At 38.0% G+C, this 17,006-nt stretch overlaps 1 protein-coding gene across 1 annotated transcript in view; it reads left to right on the top strand.

The window, feature by feature from the left end:
- LOC139709932 (kinesin-like protein KIF16B) overlaps positions 1–17,006 on the top strand; it is an 85,066-nt gene that overhangs the window by 50,657 nt on the left and 17,403 nt on the right. The window contains exons 16-20 of the mRNA XM_071621888.1: positions 6,455–6,514; positions 7,104–7,275; positions 9,582–9,719; positions 10,465–10,624; positions 14,481–14,534. Coding sequence (XP_071477989.1) covers positions 6,455–6,514; positions 7,104–7,275; positions 9,582–9,719; positions 10,465–10,624; positions 14,481–14,534 — 584 coding nt within the window. The remainder of the gene's footprint in view (positions 1–6,454; positions 6,515–7,103; positions 7,276–9,581; positions 9,720–10,464; positions 10,625–14,480; positions 14,535–17,006) is intronic.

Here is a 17,006-nt window from a genome sequence, read left to right as displayed (position 1 = left end):
GTGTGTGTGTGTGTATGCATGCAGTGTGTTCAGTGTGAAGAAAGTTATAGGACAAGTTAACCTTCGTAGACATGTGGGTTGAGAGAATGCAGCAATATTAGTAGAACACATCAGTGAGAGTTTCAGGAAAATCGGACAATCCGTTCAAAAGTTATGAATTTTTGAAGTTCCTGCTCAGTCACAGCTGGATGAGAAGACTACTATAGCTTGTGATGTCACATGTGTACAACGATATAAAGAAAGAATAAAGAAAAGTCAACATATTTTCACTTTTTTCTCATAACAAAAGAATACTCGACTTCTCTCTTTCAGAAGACAGGGGGAATAATATTATCCTTAACATACGTCAGTAACAAGTTGAAGAAATGTGCACTTTATTCAAAAAGTAAAGTTTTGTTGAATCTCTTTTTATTTTCCTTATATCGTTGTATGCATATGACATCACACACTGTAGTAGTCTCTCATCCAGTAGTGACTGCACAAATACTTTAAAAATTCATAACTTTTGAATGGATTGTCAGATTTTCCCCAAACTTTCACTGATGTGTTCTACTAATATTGTTGCATTCACTCAAACCACATGTATATGAAGGTTGACTTGTCCTTTAATGTGTGTGTATCAGTGTGTATGGGTTGGCTGTGTTGATAGACTGTGTTTTTCTTTTCGTGTGTTTGTGTATGCCTCTCTTTGCATATATGTGTTAATGAATTATGCAAACTGACCTATTTCAATATTAATGTACAACTTACATGGACTGTGGACATTTGTAAAAAGCAAGCATCTCCCTTGTGCAAACATTTCATCTCAGTTCTGAAAGTCAGGTATCATAAAATATCTGCATGTAATATAAATTCCAGTGGTAACTTTGTGCTCGATTCAAGCTCAATTGTACAATTACTGCATGCTCTGTGTAGTCGGTACATAATGTCACAATTTTATGTATAGTCTTAGAGGCAAGCAGTGTGAACTGAAGGCCCCATTTCAGGTCTTAACACAACAGTGGTATGGAACCTATCATTCTATTTAGACTTGGATGACACCTGTATTTTAATCTTACAGTGGTTGTACCCCCTTATATTTAGGAAACTCGGGCTTAATTCTTAATGGACTGCTATAGTGTAGTAGGCATGCAGGGTATTGGTACAAATGTATGTCAAACCATGACAAAGTTGCAGTTTGTAGTCTAGTTGGAAGCTAGAATTTTCAGTTGTTTGTGCAGAATGTACGGTCCTGGTCTAGACCATCCTAGAGCTAGAAAAATCAGTGTTTAAAATACACTTTATTTGCTATGAAAAATAGTACATGTTCTTTCATGCACTAGCCTACCCTAGCCAATTTACACTCCAAATACATAGCCCTTTCGCAATTCAATTTTTTCTTAGCCTTTGGCCTCATTGAAATGAAAATACACTTGGGCTAATTGTGAATTTGTCATGCATACAATCTAGTACAATGTATTCATAATTATGCAATATTTATATAATGTAATGCATATTTCCAGAAAAGAGAGTGGATGGCAGAGGTAAATGGATTACATTCTTGTCCACCCTCTCATCATTCACCCATTTCTTTTTTCTCTCTCACAGAAATACATGCAATCACTCTCATACATACAGTCACAAATATGCACACACTTTAGCTGCCTGGGTCTTTTCACTGTAATGCCCTTTTAGAGGTGGTGTAATATAATGTTTCTCATTCTCACACAGGAGTTTATTATTTTCCCCCTAGAGATATTGTCTCAACAGGGAAATACACACAAGGTAATATGATATATATGGTTAACAGGTAATGATGCGTCATCTTCTTATCCCAGCCCTGTTAACAGCCTGTCAAATTTTTTTTATGATATTACCTGATGTGATGTCGCATTCTCACTGTATTTAGTCATGTGATTGCATTTTGACCAATCACCAGCTAGTTTTTATGCTGTGTGGCCAGACGATTTGTTATCATTTGAATCATTTGTTTTAGATTAATATAGGAAAGGCAAATGGACAAATTCAGCTCTGGGCTGGAGCTCAAAAGCACTATGGAAAATTTTCATGATATCAGACCACCCAATCTTAATCCAGTCTAAATCAGTCATCTGCTCCTAATTATGATTTTAGATATATTTGTTTATGCATTAGGGCCTTGGTGTTATGGCTACATCATATCGAAAAAGCACTTAGGAGATTCCTCCTTTGACCCCCAACCCACAGATTAGCATGCCCCCTGCAGTGCTTTCTTTGCCGATTTCACAGATGTCAGCAGCCTGATTGTCAATGAATAAAGATTACCTAATCCCCCTAATCCCTCTTGAGTCACTATGGCCTTAACTATTGGACCAGGACTATAACTGAATTGGCTTTGACCTAATCTGTAACTGGGTCAAGTTCAAGTGAATTACTGATTTAAGTGCCTAAGCACATTGGTTGTAATCTATTCCAATCTTTTGTGAACACCTGAACTTTTGCATTATTTCTATGACATGAGTATGATGTCACTGAGAATAATTTGAGCATCTTCTGTAACGAAACTGTAAAGCTTGATTGCATGTATGCGCACCAAGGGACGACTGCTGCTGAAAAATCCCTGCAGAACTTGTTAAAGGCGTGCAGCATCCGTGTGAACAAAGAACACGTCTCATGAGGCTTCAGAAAGTAACCCTGGCTAATGATGTTACGTGCATTCATCAAGTCCCCCCTGGGTTCTCAAGCGATGAGTTGTACTCTGATCATCTATGGGTACTCCGCCCTGTGCTACCAGTGTGACAATTAAGAGTGTTTTGCGGAAATAGACTTTTAAAGGATTCATACATACAAATACCATCATTTGCATTCGTACTCTTTCATCTAATTTCACTGAATGAATAACTCTTCATGATTATGTAGCCATTGTTTTAACGGAGTGTTTGAGGTTTGATAATTTTTTTACCCTGCAATCGGCTGCAGCATTCATTTGTTTGTCTGTTTGTTTGAGTGTATGATTGTTTGTTTGTTTGTTTTTTCTATTCTGTTGCACCCAGTAGATGGTTATGTTGCCTGTATGTGTGCCTTTAATGTCTAAACCCATCTTGCATTTACTCATAATGCTATATTAACTCTTCATTGTAATCTGAGTTATGTTCCACATGATTATCATTATATTCATCTTTACCTATCTTGTTAATCCTTTAAATGTGATACTGTCTAGTTATTGTATGATAATTTTAAGAATACCAAAACCACCTGGTTCATATTCTTCGTTTCTGTTCCTATAAGAAATAAAAAAATCCTCACAAAGTATACATTTCTTTTTTGTGCTTATCTGTCAGCCATTCATTTACAACACATGATTGTTAGATCTTTTCAAATGTGTGTCATGATTTGTGTACCAGTTTATGGCTCAGGTGAGTTACGTTTGTCATGCATGAAATATCACTTGATTGACATGGTTAAGATAGCTTGAAGTGATACCATAATATATGTTATATAATGTAGAAATACACAGGCTCTTAAATATTATTTAATGAAAAATCATTAAGATCTTGCTTAGAGTGAAAAGAATGAGTCATGATTGCACATTGCCTTGTTGTTACCTTATTCAAACAAAGCAAAAACAAAACAGCATCGCTAGCATGGAATTCAGTGTTGCATATTCTGTCGTATGCTTCCTATCATGACTAACATTCATGTGTCACCTGAAGGTAGGCTTTCACATCTGCTTTCTGATAACAGGTATAAGTTTGACTTTTCTCATGTATGTATGCATCGGTTTCCTTTTTTTATGCCTCCGCCACGAAGTGGTGCTGGAGGCATTATGTTTTTGGGTTGTCCGTCCGTCTGTCCTTCCGTCTGTCTGTCCTTCTGTCCGTCCATAATGAATTTTGTGGACAGCGTAACTAAAAAACCTTTTGAGGTATCCTAATGAAACTTCTCTTGAATGTGTATTAGGAGGTGAAGTTGTGCCTATCAACTTTTGGGTGCACATGCTCAAGGTCAGAGGTCAAAAGGTCAAGGTCAAACACATAAAATTTCACTATTTCCACCATATCTATGCAATGCCTGAAGATATTTTCTTGAAACTTAGTGTATACATGTATTACCCAATTAAGATTCTCTGGTGAAAGGTTGGGGTCATGAGGTCAAAGGTCAAAAGGTCAAGTAAAAATATTAAAACTTCACTTTTTTTCTCCGTACCTTGGAAATTGTTCAAGGTATCTTCATGGAACGTAGTATATATACCGTAAAGTTCCGTGTATAGGACGCACCCGTGTATAAGACGCACCCCTAATTTCGGACCTAAAATAAAAAAAACAAAACAAAACACGAAAATGTCCACGCAAATATTGCATGTGTCATACATATTATTTCAGCTCAATTTTTCCCTAGAATGCAGCATGTATTTGCTCTATTTTTCGTTTCCTTTTATATTTTCTTTTAACGGTATTCATCGGATATCAACAAAATATGGAAGACGCAAAATGCGAGACTTGTCTCGGTACTCACTTGCTATTGTTTCGCCTTTCAATCGTGGTACATGTGTCATGCATATCGTACTCATGAGTATACAGTACGATCTTTGCTGTCATACATAGCAGAGGGTGTCTCGCATATTGACGCATGTCAGACTGGAAGGTTCATTACGAAAAATAAGAAAAACATCAACAAGTGTAGCAGAGGGATCATACGGCAAGACGTACGGTGCGTACGGTAATTACACTCATGCACTGTTACCAGTAACATGTGTGTCTCTTGTACCATGCTTGTACGCACAGTGCTAGCCTTTTGCAAAAGGCAGCTCGCTATAATTTCAGCACATGCACACAGAGAGCAATGGACTTGCACACACAGCGCGCAACGGGTAAGCGCGCTTCGATCCGATCGCTGTGTGCACGCGAGTCCATTGCAAAAGCCTCTCTGCAGCTGCTGCCTTTGCCAAAGGCTTGCTACTAGCTAGCTACAGCACAGTGTAGCTATGCTATCCTAGCTGGTCTCGCACTCGTGAAATGAAGAGCAAACGAACGACATGGATATGCATGCATGCTTCACACATCGTTCATATTTACGGTGACATAGTCTCGATCCTACTTCGTATTTTACAGCTTTTGTCTATGGTCATATTGATACTAGTACATTGATAAGTTTTACAGTATCGGTAATTTAGTAATGATACCTGTACATCGCGTATTCCAGCTACTAGGTTGGCTGTTGGTAGCTTGGTAGACTGACATCGGTAGCATACAGCAGTGCTGTTACAGCTGTTGTCTATGGCCAGATTGATACATCGTTACTGCACAAGGCCGATGTAAGTGTATCTCGTATTTGCAGCTTTTGTGGGTGTCCAGATTGAAAGATCGCTCTTTTATCCGTAAGTTCTAGTGATTGCTTACCTTCCAAACGTCGATGGGCATACATGGCCCCAAGTTGGCCTTATAAAATTGGGTGTACATGACGGATTTTTTTCCGTGATTCGACTGTACCCGTGTATACGACGCACCCCCGATTTTCAACGTTTTCCGACGAAAAAATAGTGCGTCTTATACACGGAACTTTACGGTACATGTAATGACTGGCAGTGATTATCTAGACAATTTAGGGTTCATGGGGTCAAAGGTCAGGGGTCAAAGGTCAAGGGAAACACTTCAAAATTTTACTATTTCCGTCATGTTTATGTAATGCAAGCAGGATTATTTTTTTTAACACTTGGTGTATGCATGTATAACCTAATAGAGATTCTCTAGAAAGTTTTTTTTTGCCTCAAAGGTCAAAAGGTCAGAGATCAAGTGAAAGTGCTGCACTAACTTTTTACTCCATATCTCGGAAGTGGCTCATGTTATCTTGAAACTTACTACATATTTATGCATGTTCTGCCTAACAGTGATTATCTTATGAATTTTAGGGTCAAAGGCCAGATGAAAATGGTAACAATTCACTATTCAATACAGAAATTGCACTTTTTCTCCATACCATGAAAATTACTCAATGCATAAACGTATGAAGGGGTCAAAGTCATGTTAGAGTCCTTAGATCCCCAAATACATGCTCTCCTATTCATCCAATTAAACCTAGGTCAAGGAAGGTGAACATTCAACACATTTGTGACGATCTTGTCATTTTAATATATTGCCAATTTGTGAAAATGTAATCACACATTGTCCACATGTACTATCTAGACCTATTAGGAGAATCATGCATTATGGCGGAGGCATGCCAGTCGCCATAGCGACATTTCTAGTTTTTTTCTTGTATGAGGTGCTGGAAAAAAGAGAAATGTACTTTATATTTAGAGAATGCCTGAAAATTAAGTCAAATCTAGCATGAAACATTTGCCATGTCATTTAATGATTACTGTGTCAAACTATGTTTATGTTGTACTGTTTAGTGACTGAGAGGAGATCTAAGTGCTTTATGAGAATTTGTTCACAGTGAACCAGTATCCTAGTTGGTTTCATCTCAATATCGACATAATTTTCTTGTGTGTGAACAGGTGAAGGTTTTGACCGAAGAGTGGGCATCAAAGTGGAAGGAGACCCAAACTCTTCTCAAGGTGAGATATCAATTTGAAGATAATACAATGTCATCACCATGTACATGTACTTTTTTTCCCCTCATTCTTTTATAACCTGTTGCTAGGTTACCAGAAACCATTGTAATCATGGGGGAGTCCACGGTAAAAAGATTACTGCACCAAATTTGGAGTGATTTGTTACTCAGCCGTGGTACTTTATAACTCGGGTGCATAATTTTGAAATCTTCTATGCAAATATACAGTAATTTATAACGACTCTACCTCCAGTACGAATCTATCTATGGTAATCTTTTGTGGACTGAGTGTTTAGTTATATTGAAGTTGCTTTCAACCTCCATTTATGTAAAACAGATTTCAAATGGACTGCCGCTTAATCAGAGTATTAGAGTATGTGTGTGTGTATGTTATACATATACTATATATTTGCTAGTCTGCATTTGATGGCATTGAATCAGGAATTGTGTGTCTTTTGCAGTAGGTCATGCACATGCATACACAAGCACATAAAAACAGTACATGGCAAATTATGTATGTGTGTATACATATATAACATATTCACATACTGTGTTTGGACTCACATTCCTGTCCCTGTGCGATTATTAAACAGGAACGCACGCTTGCACTGCGCTCGGAAGGTGTGGGTGTGGTCCTAGACTCCGAGCTGCCTCACCTGAGTGTGATCGACGATGACCCTCTGAGTACGGGGCTGAAGCTGTACCACATCAAGGAGGGTACGACCACTGTGGGACACCAAGATGCTGATAACAAATGTGACATCAGTAAGTTCTGACTCTTTACACTCTTCATCAACCCACCAAGTCTACTAAAGAAACCACAGTTTGTGGTTTGGTGCTATAATTACATAATCTCTTTGTTATGATTCTGACTGCTCTTTACTACTGTTTCGTAGAGTAGAATAAAAGTGGTCAACAGAGATAGACCATCTCAGTCATCATTTATCAAGAATGTCCAGGGAGATAGAAAGAAAGAACTATGGATAGATGGATAGATACCAGTAGATTGATACTGTATCAGGGCAATTACCCCCGGAGGGCAATTACCCCCACCTAAATACTGGTTAGTGACAAGGTTAGAGTAAAGATTAGGGTTAGGGTTAGGTTTAGGGTTCAAAGTTTGGGTTAGGATCAGGATTAGGATCAGGATTGGGATTAGGGTTAGGGTCATGGGAAGGGTCTGGGGTAATTGCCCAGGGGATAATTGCCTTAGACCCATTGAGACAAACTAAGAGACACAGAGTGATCTATATAACACCTAAATAGATCCTTGTCAATTGATTGGTTGTTTGATATTGATCATTTGTCCCATTTTACTATTACATCATCATTCTTGCAACTGTGGCTCCAGTACTGTGCAATCTTGGATCTCTGCAATTTGCTCCAGAGCTGGGCACAATATGTATGTAAAACGCTTGCATTGGAGTGTGCAATGCGATCAAGCATATTAACCGACAGTGCGATAGCGTATAGCGATCAGTGCGCACTCTCTCAATCTCAGATCTTGCGCATTCTCTCTTGTTTCTAAATTTATAAAACATCAAATGACAAGCATCTATTCTTAGGTGTTATATAAAACAAATAATAAATGTTTTTCATTCGTGCAAGGTAGAGGTGTGAGATTTCTTCAATTTGTCTCCCTCTGCAATGAAATTTGTAAGATCGTAACAGCTAAGATCTATGATATTAACACGTCAACCTTCACCCCTCTGCTTAATAATTTCTTGCTTTTATTAATGCCTTGTCCACCATTGACTACTTCAGTTTCAGTTTTGTTTATTTTGCACCAAGCATTAAAAATATACAGAGCATACAATAAATCATGAAAGTACAAAATGAGATACAAAAAGAGAAAAATTCATAGGACATACAACATAAAATTAGAAATAATGTGGCGGTATGACTACATACAAAGACAATGCCATTGGTCAGGGAAGCAGCAAGAAAAGAAAAAGCCCTTGTGAGTAGCTGACCCATGTGCTGTAACATAAATACCTTTGACAGATTTAAAAACAAATGTCAGTTAAATTGACAAAACAGAACAAGTCAAAACAATGCAATCATTACAAAACAAAACTACTGAGGTATGGACGATAACAACACAGAAAATAGCAACGACAAAATATGCCTTGAATTAGCTATGTTTGTAATCTTCCAATAAAATTGTTTATATTTAATTTTGAAATTATTTGCAGATTTTGATGCTTTAATTTTTCTGGGGATAGAATACCATGTATGACAGCCCTGATATATAACTGAATTTTAAAAAAATGAGGTGCGCATGTGATATAGATGATAGTTTGCAGAATTTCTTGTTCCGTAATTATGGATAGTGCTGTTCAGCAAAAAATAATCTAAAAGGGATTCTGGAAGTAACTTTTTGTAACATAAGTACATAAAAATACCCAACTGTAAAAGATAAATATCATAAAATTGCAGCATCTTATACAAATGAAAGATTGGTTTTGAATGGGCAAGATATGAAGCATGGTGTACGATACGTATTGCACGTTTTTGTAAGACACAAACTCTGTTCAACTGGGTTTTTGATGCATTGCCCTAAATTATAATCCCGTATGACTTAACATAACAGTGTCAGACTTTTGGAGCATGGGTATTTGTTCCAAGTTCATTATGTCACTGCCGGCAACCAGGAATAGCTTGGTGGTAGTGACGCTGCCTGGAAAGCAGTAGATGACAGGTTCGAGTCCCATGGTTCCTTTTTCCAACATGTTTGTTAAAATTATAGATCAGCAGTTGCGATCTGACAAATTTCATTTGTAGAGGGAGACAAATTTAAGAAAACTCACACCTCAAAATTGCATCTTTAAGGTAATCAATGAAATCATGGGTAGGAAAAAACAAACACATGCTTCTCACTTGCTATGACAACTGTGCAAATGTGCTAACTTTTGACTTATGTGGAGCTGTATGCAAAACTTTGTCAGGAATGTATATCAAGATTTATGAAGATGAAGAGCATTCAAATGCAGTGAGAAATCAGATTGCAATATCTTCAATTCATCCGACAACCTGCATAATCTGTGGTTGGTTACCTATTTTCTTTCCAGTGCTGAGTGGTCTTGACATTCAGGATGAGCACTGTCGCTTTGTCTGTACCAACGACAGCGTCTTTCTCCACCCCATCCCGGAGGCTGACTGTGCCGTCAATGGCAAGTTGGTCACAGAGCCTATGAAGCTAACTCAAGGTGAAACCGCATGGATGTCTCATTGCTTTTTATGATATCCTCTTGCATTTGTCATGAATGTTTTTGTTTTGTTATTTTTGGGGCATTTTCAGTGATTCTTGTACAGTATGTTTACATAACCTTTTATCGTTTCAATATGTGTATCGGGGGGGGGGGGGGGGGGTGCAATCATGTTCCCCCTGACATTTGCAGCAAGTCTTGAATCCCTCTGTAGTAATTGCAGAAGATATTCCTTGACGTATCAAAGTCACAAAGGTCAGTGATCTTTCCTTGTTTGGGTATGTCACAAACTGAAAGTTGATTGTAAACTCTGTGTGCTGAGATAGGGATCTCCAATGGTTCTGGAGATTGTTACAAGATTTTGGAATGAAGCAAAATTGATATGGACAGGGTTGCTTAGCTGAATGTTTTTTTTTTGCCCAGTTTTTTATTTCTTGTATAATATACGTTGTACTTACCACTCTAACCATTCCTCTCTGTCCATATCCTCTCCATCTTTCTTTATTCCTTTCCTCTATCTACACTTTTTCTCTCCCCTTTATTCTCTCATGTCTTTCTCTCCCTCTTCTACTTGTATCTATATTGTTTTGAAAACACACACACACACACACACACACACACCTTCTGCCTTTCCCTCTCTCATCCCCATCTCCCTTCTATTCCCCCCCTCCATCCCCCCCTCCATCCCCCCCCCTCCATCCCCCCCCCCCCCCTCCATCCCATCTTCCACTCCCATCTCCTACAGGGTGCTTTGTGTCCATCGGCCAGAGTAACCTCTTCCGCTTCAAGCACCCGGCTGAGGCCAGGCGGCTCCGTCGGGAGCTCAAGTCCAAGTCCATGAATGACCTCTCCCTGTACCGCTCCATGGACAACCTGTTGGCACCCTCGCTCTTCTCCCCACTTGGGTAAGAGAACAAATAAACTTGTCCTCTGTTACTTTTTTTTTTTTTTTTTTACTGCAGGACTCTGAACAGAGAAAAGAGTGGTGTGTTTGTTTTGACAGAGAAAAAGATATTTACATCTCATCATATGAAAAATTTCATATAAGTTCAAGTTTCAGATGCTCTGTAAACAGGACACTCATTGATGACAGGTACAAAAAAAGGTGATGCTGTTAATATGGTAACCATAACAACCAGATTTGTCCTCACCATGGATATGCTTTGCTATTACTTCGTGTTTTTACCTTCCTGTATGCTTTGTATTCTTAATGTTGCTCACATTGCAGTTCATCTTGCACCTGTGCTTATTCAACATTATAAATTGTCACTTGAGAATCAACTTGGGAATCCTTTCTTATTTCTGGAGTGTTTTATACTTTCTGTGTTAGATAAGCATTGTTATCTGCTTGCTGTCATAAAAAATGATCATGCAGTTGCAATTCTGTGCAGTGATATAAATACATTCCTGTGTGTCTGCCTCTACTCTTCTTCAGCTTTTTATGAGAAAAAGTGCCATTGGGTTAAGTCAAGCATAATCAAAATCTGAATTGAAAAAATTAACCAATGTTTATAATCCCACTTTGTCTCTGTACTGAACAAACAATACACAATCACACACAGTACTGTATATGCCATGTATGTTGTGAGGTTTTTATTTTCGTGAATTTTTAAAGTCCGGCGCTCTTTGCGAATTTAGCAATACTCGAAAGTATTTACTCTGCTCCTGACACAAGTGTGATGTGCAAACATACATCCCTCTGTTCATTACTCGTGCTTCACAATCACAAATTCAACCACTTGCAAAATTTGGGGGAAGTCCCGATTTGCGAAGAATTAAGACTCACTAAATATGTGGAGTATATAGCATATCAACTTGAATGAGTCATCACACACTGTGGGACTGATCTTGCTGTCTTGCACAGACATCCCTTCTCTCCAAAACTAGTTTACAATGTAGCTTAAAAAAAGAAAGAAAGGAGATATACCAGAAATGGCACAGTGACATGAAAACTACCCTCCAAAGCACTGTGTATAACTCCATATGCAGTCTGTGGCCTATTTGTCAAGATGGATAGTATGTGATTGTTGATGTGGTCCTTTGAAACAAACGGTTTGTCATCCTTGCGTCAGCTGCAACATCTTTTGGGCAAGAAGGGTGCATTTTGTCTCTCCTCCATTTTTGCCTTGGGTTAGAAATGCTCGTTCAAATGCTGGCTTCATTTTCTTCAATGAGATAATAACCTTTGGAATGTTCCATGTTTACAGGGCCATTCCTTTCTTTATACCCCCGCCAAACGAAGTTTGAAGGGGGTATATAGGAATCAGCGGACGGTCGGTCGGGCGGTCGGGCGGTCGGTCGGGCGGTCGGGCGGTCGGTCCGTTGCAAATCTTGCGTCGCGAACTACTTCCTCAGTTTTCAACCGATTCCCATAAAACTTGGCACAGATGTGTGCCTTGGGTTGTAGATGTGCAAGACGTATTTTTTGACAGTACCCAAAAGTACGTTGCCATGGTAACGGCATATTATGGGCAAAAATGGGTACAAATCTTGCGTCGCGAACTCCTCCCACAGTTTTTGATCAATTTTTATGAAATTAGGTACAGATGTTCATCTGAATATGTTAATGTGCAAGACACATATTTCCGCAGTGGCAAAAAGTGCGTTGCCATGGTAATGGCATGTTATTGGTAAAATATAGGGCAAAATGCTTCATGGCAAAACTGCTTCATCAGTGTTCTTCCAATTCTCATGGAATTCATATTGAATGTTTGTCTTAGGATATAGGTCAGCATGACACATTTCTTGACAGTGACAAAAAGTATGTTGCCATGGTAACAGCTCACATATTATGAGCCAAAATGATGGAAAATTTTGTGTTGCAAACTACTTCCTCAGTTTTTGCCCAATTTCCATGAAACTTGGTACAGATGTGTGCCTTTGGTTGTAGATGTGCAAGACGCATTTTTTGACAGTACCCGAAAGTACGTTGCCATGGTAACGGCATATTAATGGCAGAAGATCAAGGAAAGATCTTGCGGATTTAACTACTTCCTCAGTTTTTTGACCAAAGCTTATGAAATGTGGCACACACAATAGTCTTGGTGGGAAGATGTGGAAGACATATTTTTCGGACGTGTCGGAAGCTGCGTTGCCATGGTAACGGCATATAAATGGCAGAAGATCAAGGAAAGATCTTGCGGATTGAACTACTTCCTCTGTATTCGACTGAAGCTCATGAAATGTGGCACACACACTGGTCTTGGTGGGAAGATGTGCAAGACATATTTTTTGGACGTGTCAGAAGCTGCGTTGCCATGGTAACGGCATATTAATGGCGGAAGATCAAGGGAAGATCTTGTGGATTGAACTACCTCAGTTTTTGACAAAAGCTTATGAAATGTGGCACACACAATAGTCTTGGTGGGAAGATGTGCAAGACATATTTTTCGGACGTGTCGGAAGCTGCGTTGCCATGGTAACGGCATTTAAATGGCAGAAGATCAAGGAAAGATCATTCCTTGGGTAAGACTGTCGTCACGGGGCGGGGGTATTAATCACCTTAAGTGATATTTCTAGTTTCTCTTACTTCAAGTTTGTCATCATTATCCTATACTGTCTATGCACTTGTGCCTCTTACGGTCCACACTATACCTACCCTCCCCCCCCAAAAAAAAAACACACACACAAAAACCAACAACAACAACATCCCCAAAACAAGTAAACACACACCAAGAAGATGTTTGTGATTGTTTTCAAAGGCAACAATTACCAAGATTGTTGGGCAAAAGCAAGAAAACAGCTAATTCGTTATTGGGTGTTGAAATCATTACCATGTTAACTGCACCTCTTCAAATTTTGAATGATTGCAGACAACTTCGTGAAATGGTCCCTCAGGCCAGAATTAATGACGGTAGTTCAGATCTAGTCCAAAGGTTAATAATATGCAAATTTCAACTGCGTACACATGCGTGACACATTGCACACGCTAACTGACATCCAATCATGAATGCACGCTGACATGTCACAGGATGAGCAAAATTCCCGTATGTTTTCATCCTTGGAGGAAATGTAAGCTATGGCTTTGATTCAAACTGCCATTATGAATTCAGACCACTGTATACTCTGGTGTCTGAACTAGAATAGCCCCCCCCCCCCCCCCCCCCAAAAAAAAAAAAAAAAAAAAAAAAATCATATCCTATAGTACGGTCTCATTGGGATCACATTGTCTCAGTCCTGGAAGTCTTTTGTCCATCTCATTAAAATAACTTGCACATGCTGTTTAAAGAGATGGTATATTATTGGTTGAGGTGAGGATTCAGCTTTTAACTTTTTGAGAGATATGTAGATACCACTTTATGACATGTTAAAAAGCATACATTTTTAAGAGGAATTCAAAGTTTATTTCATAAAAATCGGTTTCGACAGGGCTGAGATATCCCAAAACAAAGTAAAGCAAAGCAATCCTAATGAAAGGTCATTAGGATCGCTTTCTTTTGGTTATCTCAGCCATTTCAAAACCAATTTTCGTAAAAAGTATCGTTCAAAAAATTGAAACCCAAAATCCCATCTCAACCGAAACTGTACATCCCTTTAATATTTTTCCTTGAGATCTCCTTCCCTCTCTCTTTCTTTCTCTTTCTCTCTCTCTGTCTCTCTTCCTTCTCAAAATATATGAATGTATGTTGATTATTACTATTTCATCATAAATCAACCCATTCTGCTATTTGTCCATGTATTCTCATTTTCTTTTTTCTTTTTTTAAATTGGTGAATGTTGTGATGTGATTTGTGAAAGTAAAACTGTATTTTTGCATTGCAGCCTTAGAATCAGAGAAAAGAACCAGCAAGAGTGGAATAACCTGAATCTCAAGAGGTCAGGAGCCTGCGACATGTTCTCTCTTCATCATTTCTTCTTTTATTTTTGTTTGTATTTTGATGTCATAATTAACCTCATCGCCATGACAGTCATACAGCATGCAAAATTCAGGAATGTGAAAATAGCTGTTAGTGAACATTGCCAATTTGCAAACTGCGCTGCTTGATTAGTGTCGTTGACGTTTTTGTTTTCACTGCCGTGAGAGCCACAATAATTGACACTGCCTCTTTGACCCACCATCATCAAAGATTTTAGTTCACTCATCTAACTTTTTTTTTTTCCATTAATTATTTGTTGTATCAGCCTTTGGACTATGTGATACTTTACCTGTCAAAGCATGTATTGTATAAGCTGTTATTTTCACGCGACAAAGTCTGTGACTTCCTCATTTACGAAAATATCTGTACATGAAAATAACAGCTTATACAGTATAAAGTTCAAGAACAAAATACCTGGGCCCCATTTCATTAAAAAGTTACCATGATGGACAACTCTGGCTCGAATAGCAATTGTCTTATTGACAATTGGCAATAGTTATGGTAATAGCAAAAATCCAGCTTCCTGATTGGCTGTAACTACAAAAAGTTTGTATTCTGGTAAGAGTTGCTATCCTAACAATTTTTATTTTTGTTTTTTTAAATGGGGCCCAGGCGCTGTGATGAGTACAGTTATTGTTATTTTTCGCACTATAATCATTCTTGCCCACAGGATTGAAGTACCAGTTTAACTCTTCTGTTTGTTTGTTTTTGTATATTTATATATTGTTTTCCTTCAGCAGAATTTACTGTTGTTGTGGATCTTGATTTGGTCATCTTTCACTCATTTTAGTTTTTCATACAGCCAAAGCAGAAAAAAACCAAACCAGAATTGAGAAAAAAAGCAGGGGGAAAATAATCATTGGTAGCGTATACATTGTCTGAAACAACCAGACACTACCGGTCTTGTCATATTCAAAGAAAATTTCTAAAATGCAAAGAGATGTTAAGGCAAAAATTTGTGATAAGCAGTCGGTGGATTCCCATTCAATTTCACCATATATTTTTCCATTGATATTCCATATAATTCTATATAGTAATACCATTCAATTTCACAATATATGCTGCCTGATGTAGTTTGCTGGAAAGGATAAGGCACAAACTCGCACAAATCATGTGAGTATTGTACAGAGGAATTTGGGAGTACACTTGTATCTCGGTGCTGTATCTGCATATATAGTTTGCATATTTGATATGATATCATATCAGTGCTAGGTCAGTTAACAAGCATGGAATTTAGAAACATCAGGTGTGCTACTTGAATCTTGTGTGTATGATTATGTAGAAGCATCTTTCCACAGACAATCAGTCTGATCAGCCATTCTAACTTTATTCATTTACTCGTCAGTATATATCTTCATCACGATTATGACCTGTAACGCATGAAATTTGTAACTCCTACCCTGTATATGTGCTACAAATGAACATTCCACCAACTGATGATCACTTTTCAAGTTCTTGATATATTGGCTTGATTTTTGAATAAGTACCACCTCTGCAGGGGTAATGCATTTCAAGTTTCTCTTCCCACTGAATATAATTCCACAATAATTATGATATTTCAGAATTAATTGGGAGAACAAATACACACCTTGTACAGTAGAAGCTATCTCATATTTTGTCTTGTATGATATTCAGAAAAATGGAATATGAATATTTTTCACAAAGACTTCAAACACTACTGGCACTGTATGTCCACACCTAACTTTTACTATACCTGTTTACAATGCCATGATGCCGACCAGAAAACATTGGAAAAAAAATATGCATCTTAGCAATACTGTGTTCAGTTTGACATGGCTCTCGCAAGCCATTTGAAGAAAAAAAATGACACCCATTCATATCATTTACATAATGCTACATTATTTGCTAAGTTGCTTTATAGTTTTGTTAATTTGAGATATTTGCCAGCATCTGCAATCCAGAGAAATGCAAATCTGAAGGAATTTGCAACCCAAAGCCAGAAACTCTTGGAGTATAGGTAATCTAATCATTCAATATTTATGGGGACAGTTCATCTATAAATGATTTTTATTCAGTACAGAATATGCATATCAACATCTACATTCAATATCACTTTAGTTTATTCTTGTAATGTTAGCAGTGGATCACTTACATATTTCTTCGAAGTGGTCTGTTCATATGGCAGATGTGGAAAAATGTTAAGATTTTTTATTTATTTATTTATTTTTATTTTTATTATTCTTTTTTTTTGGGGGGGGGGGGGAGAGGGGGAGGGTTTGCTACCCTACCACATGTGTTGTCGAGCTGTCATGCATGAATTTTTGAAGCTGGTTTACATCATTTTACCACTAGTTGTGCATCATTACCTGGTGAGAATGCTGTCTTCAAGAAGTAAATGAAATTCTATACAAATGAAAAGGCAATGAAATGAGATTATTAAAGCAATATTATATCACTGTTTGATAACAGC

The sequence above is a fragment of the Diadema antillarum genome, unplaced genomic scaffold (assembly GCF_040938485.1).
Source record: "Diadema antillarum isolate AM-2024a unplaced genomic scaffold, OU_Dant_1.0 seq00001481_RagTag, whole genome shotgun sequence".
Lineage (NCBI taxonomy): Eukaryota > Metazoa > Echinodermata > Echinoidea > Diadematoida > Diadematidae > Diadema > Diadema antillarum.
The sequence above is the reverse complement of the archived record's forward strand: the minus strand, read 5'-3'. Positions and strand labels throughout refer to the sequence as shown.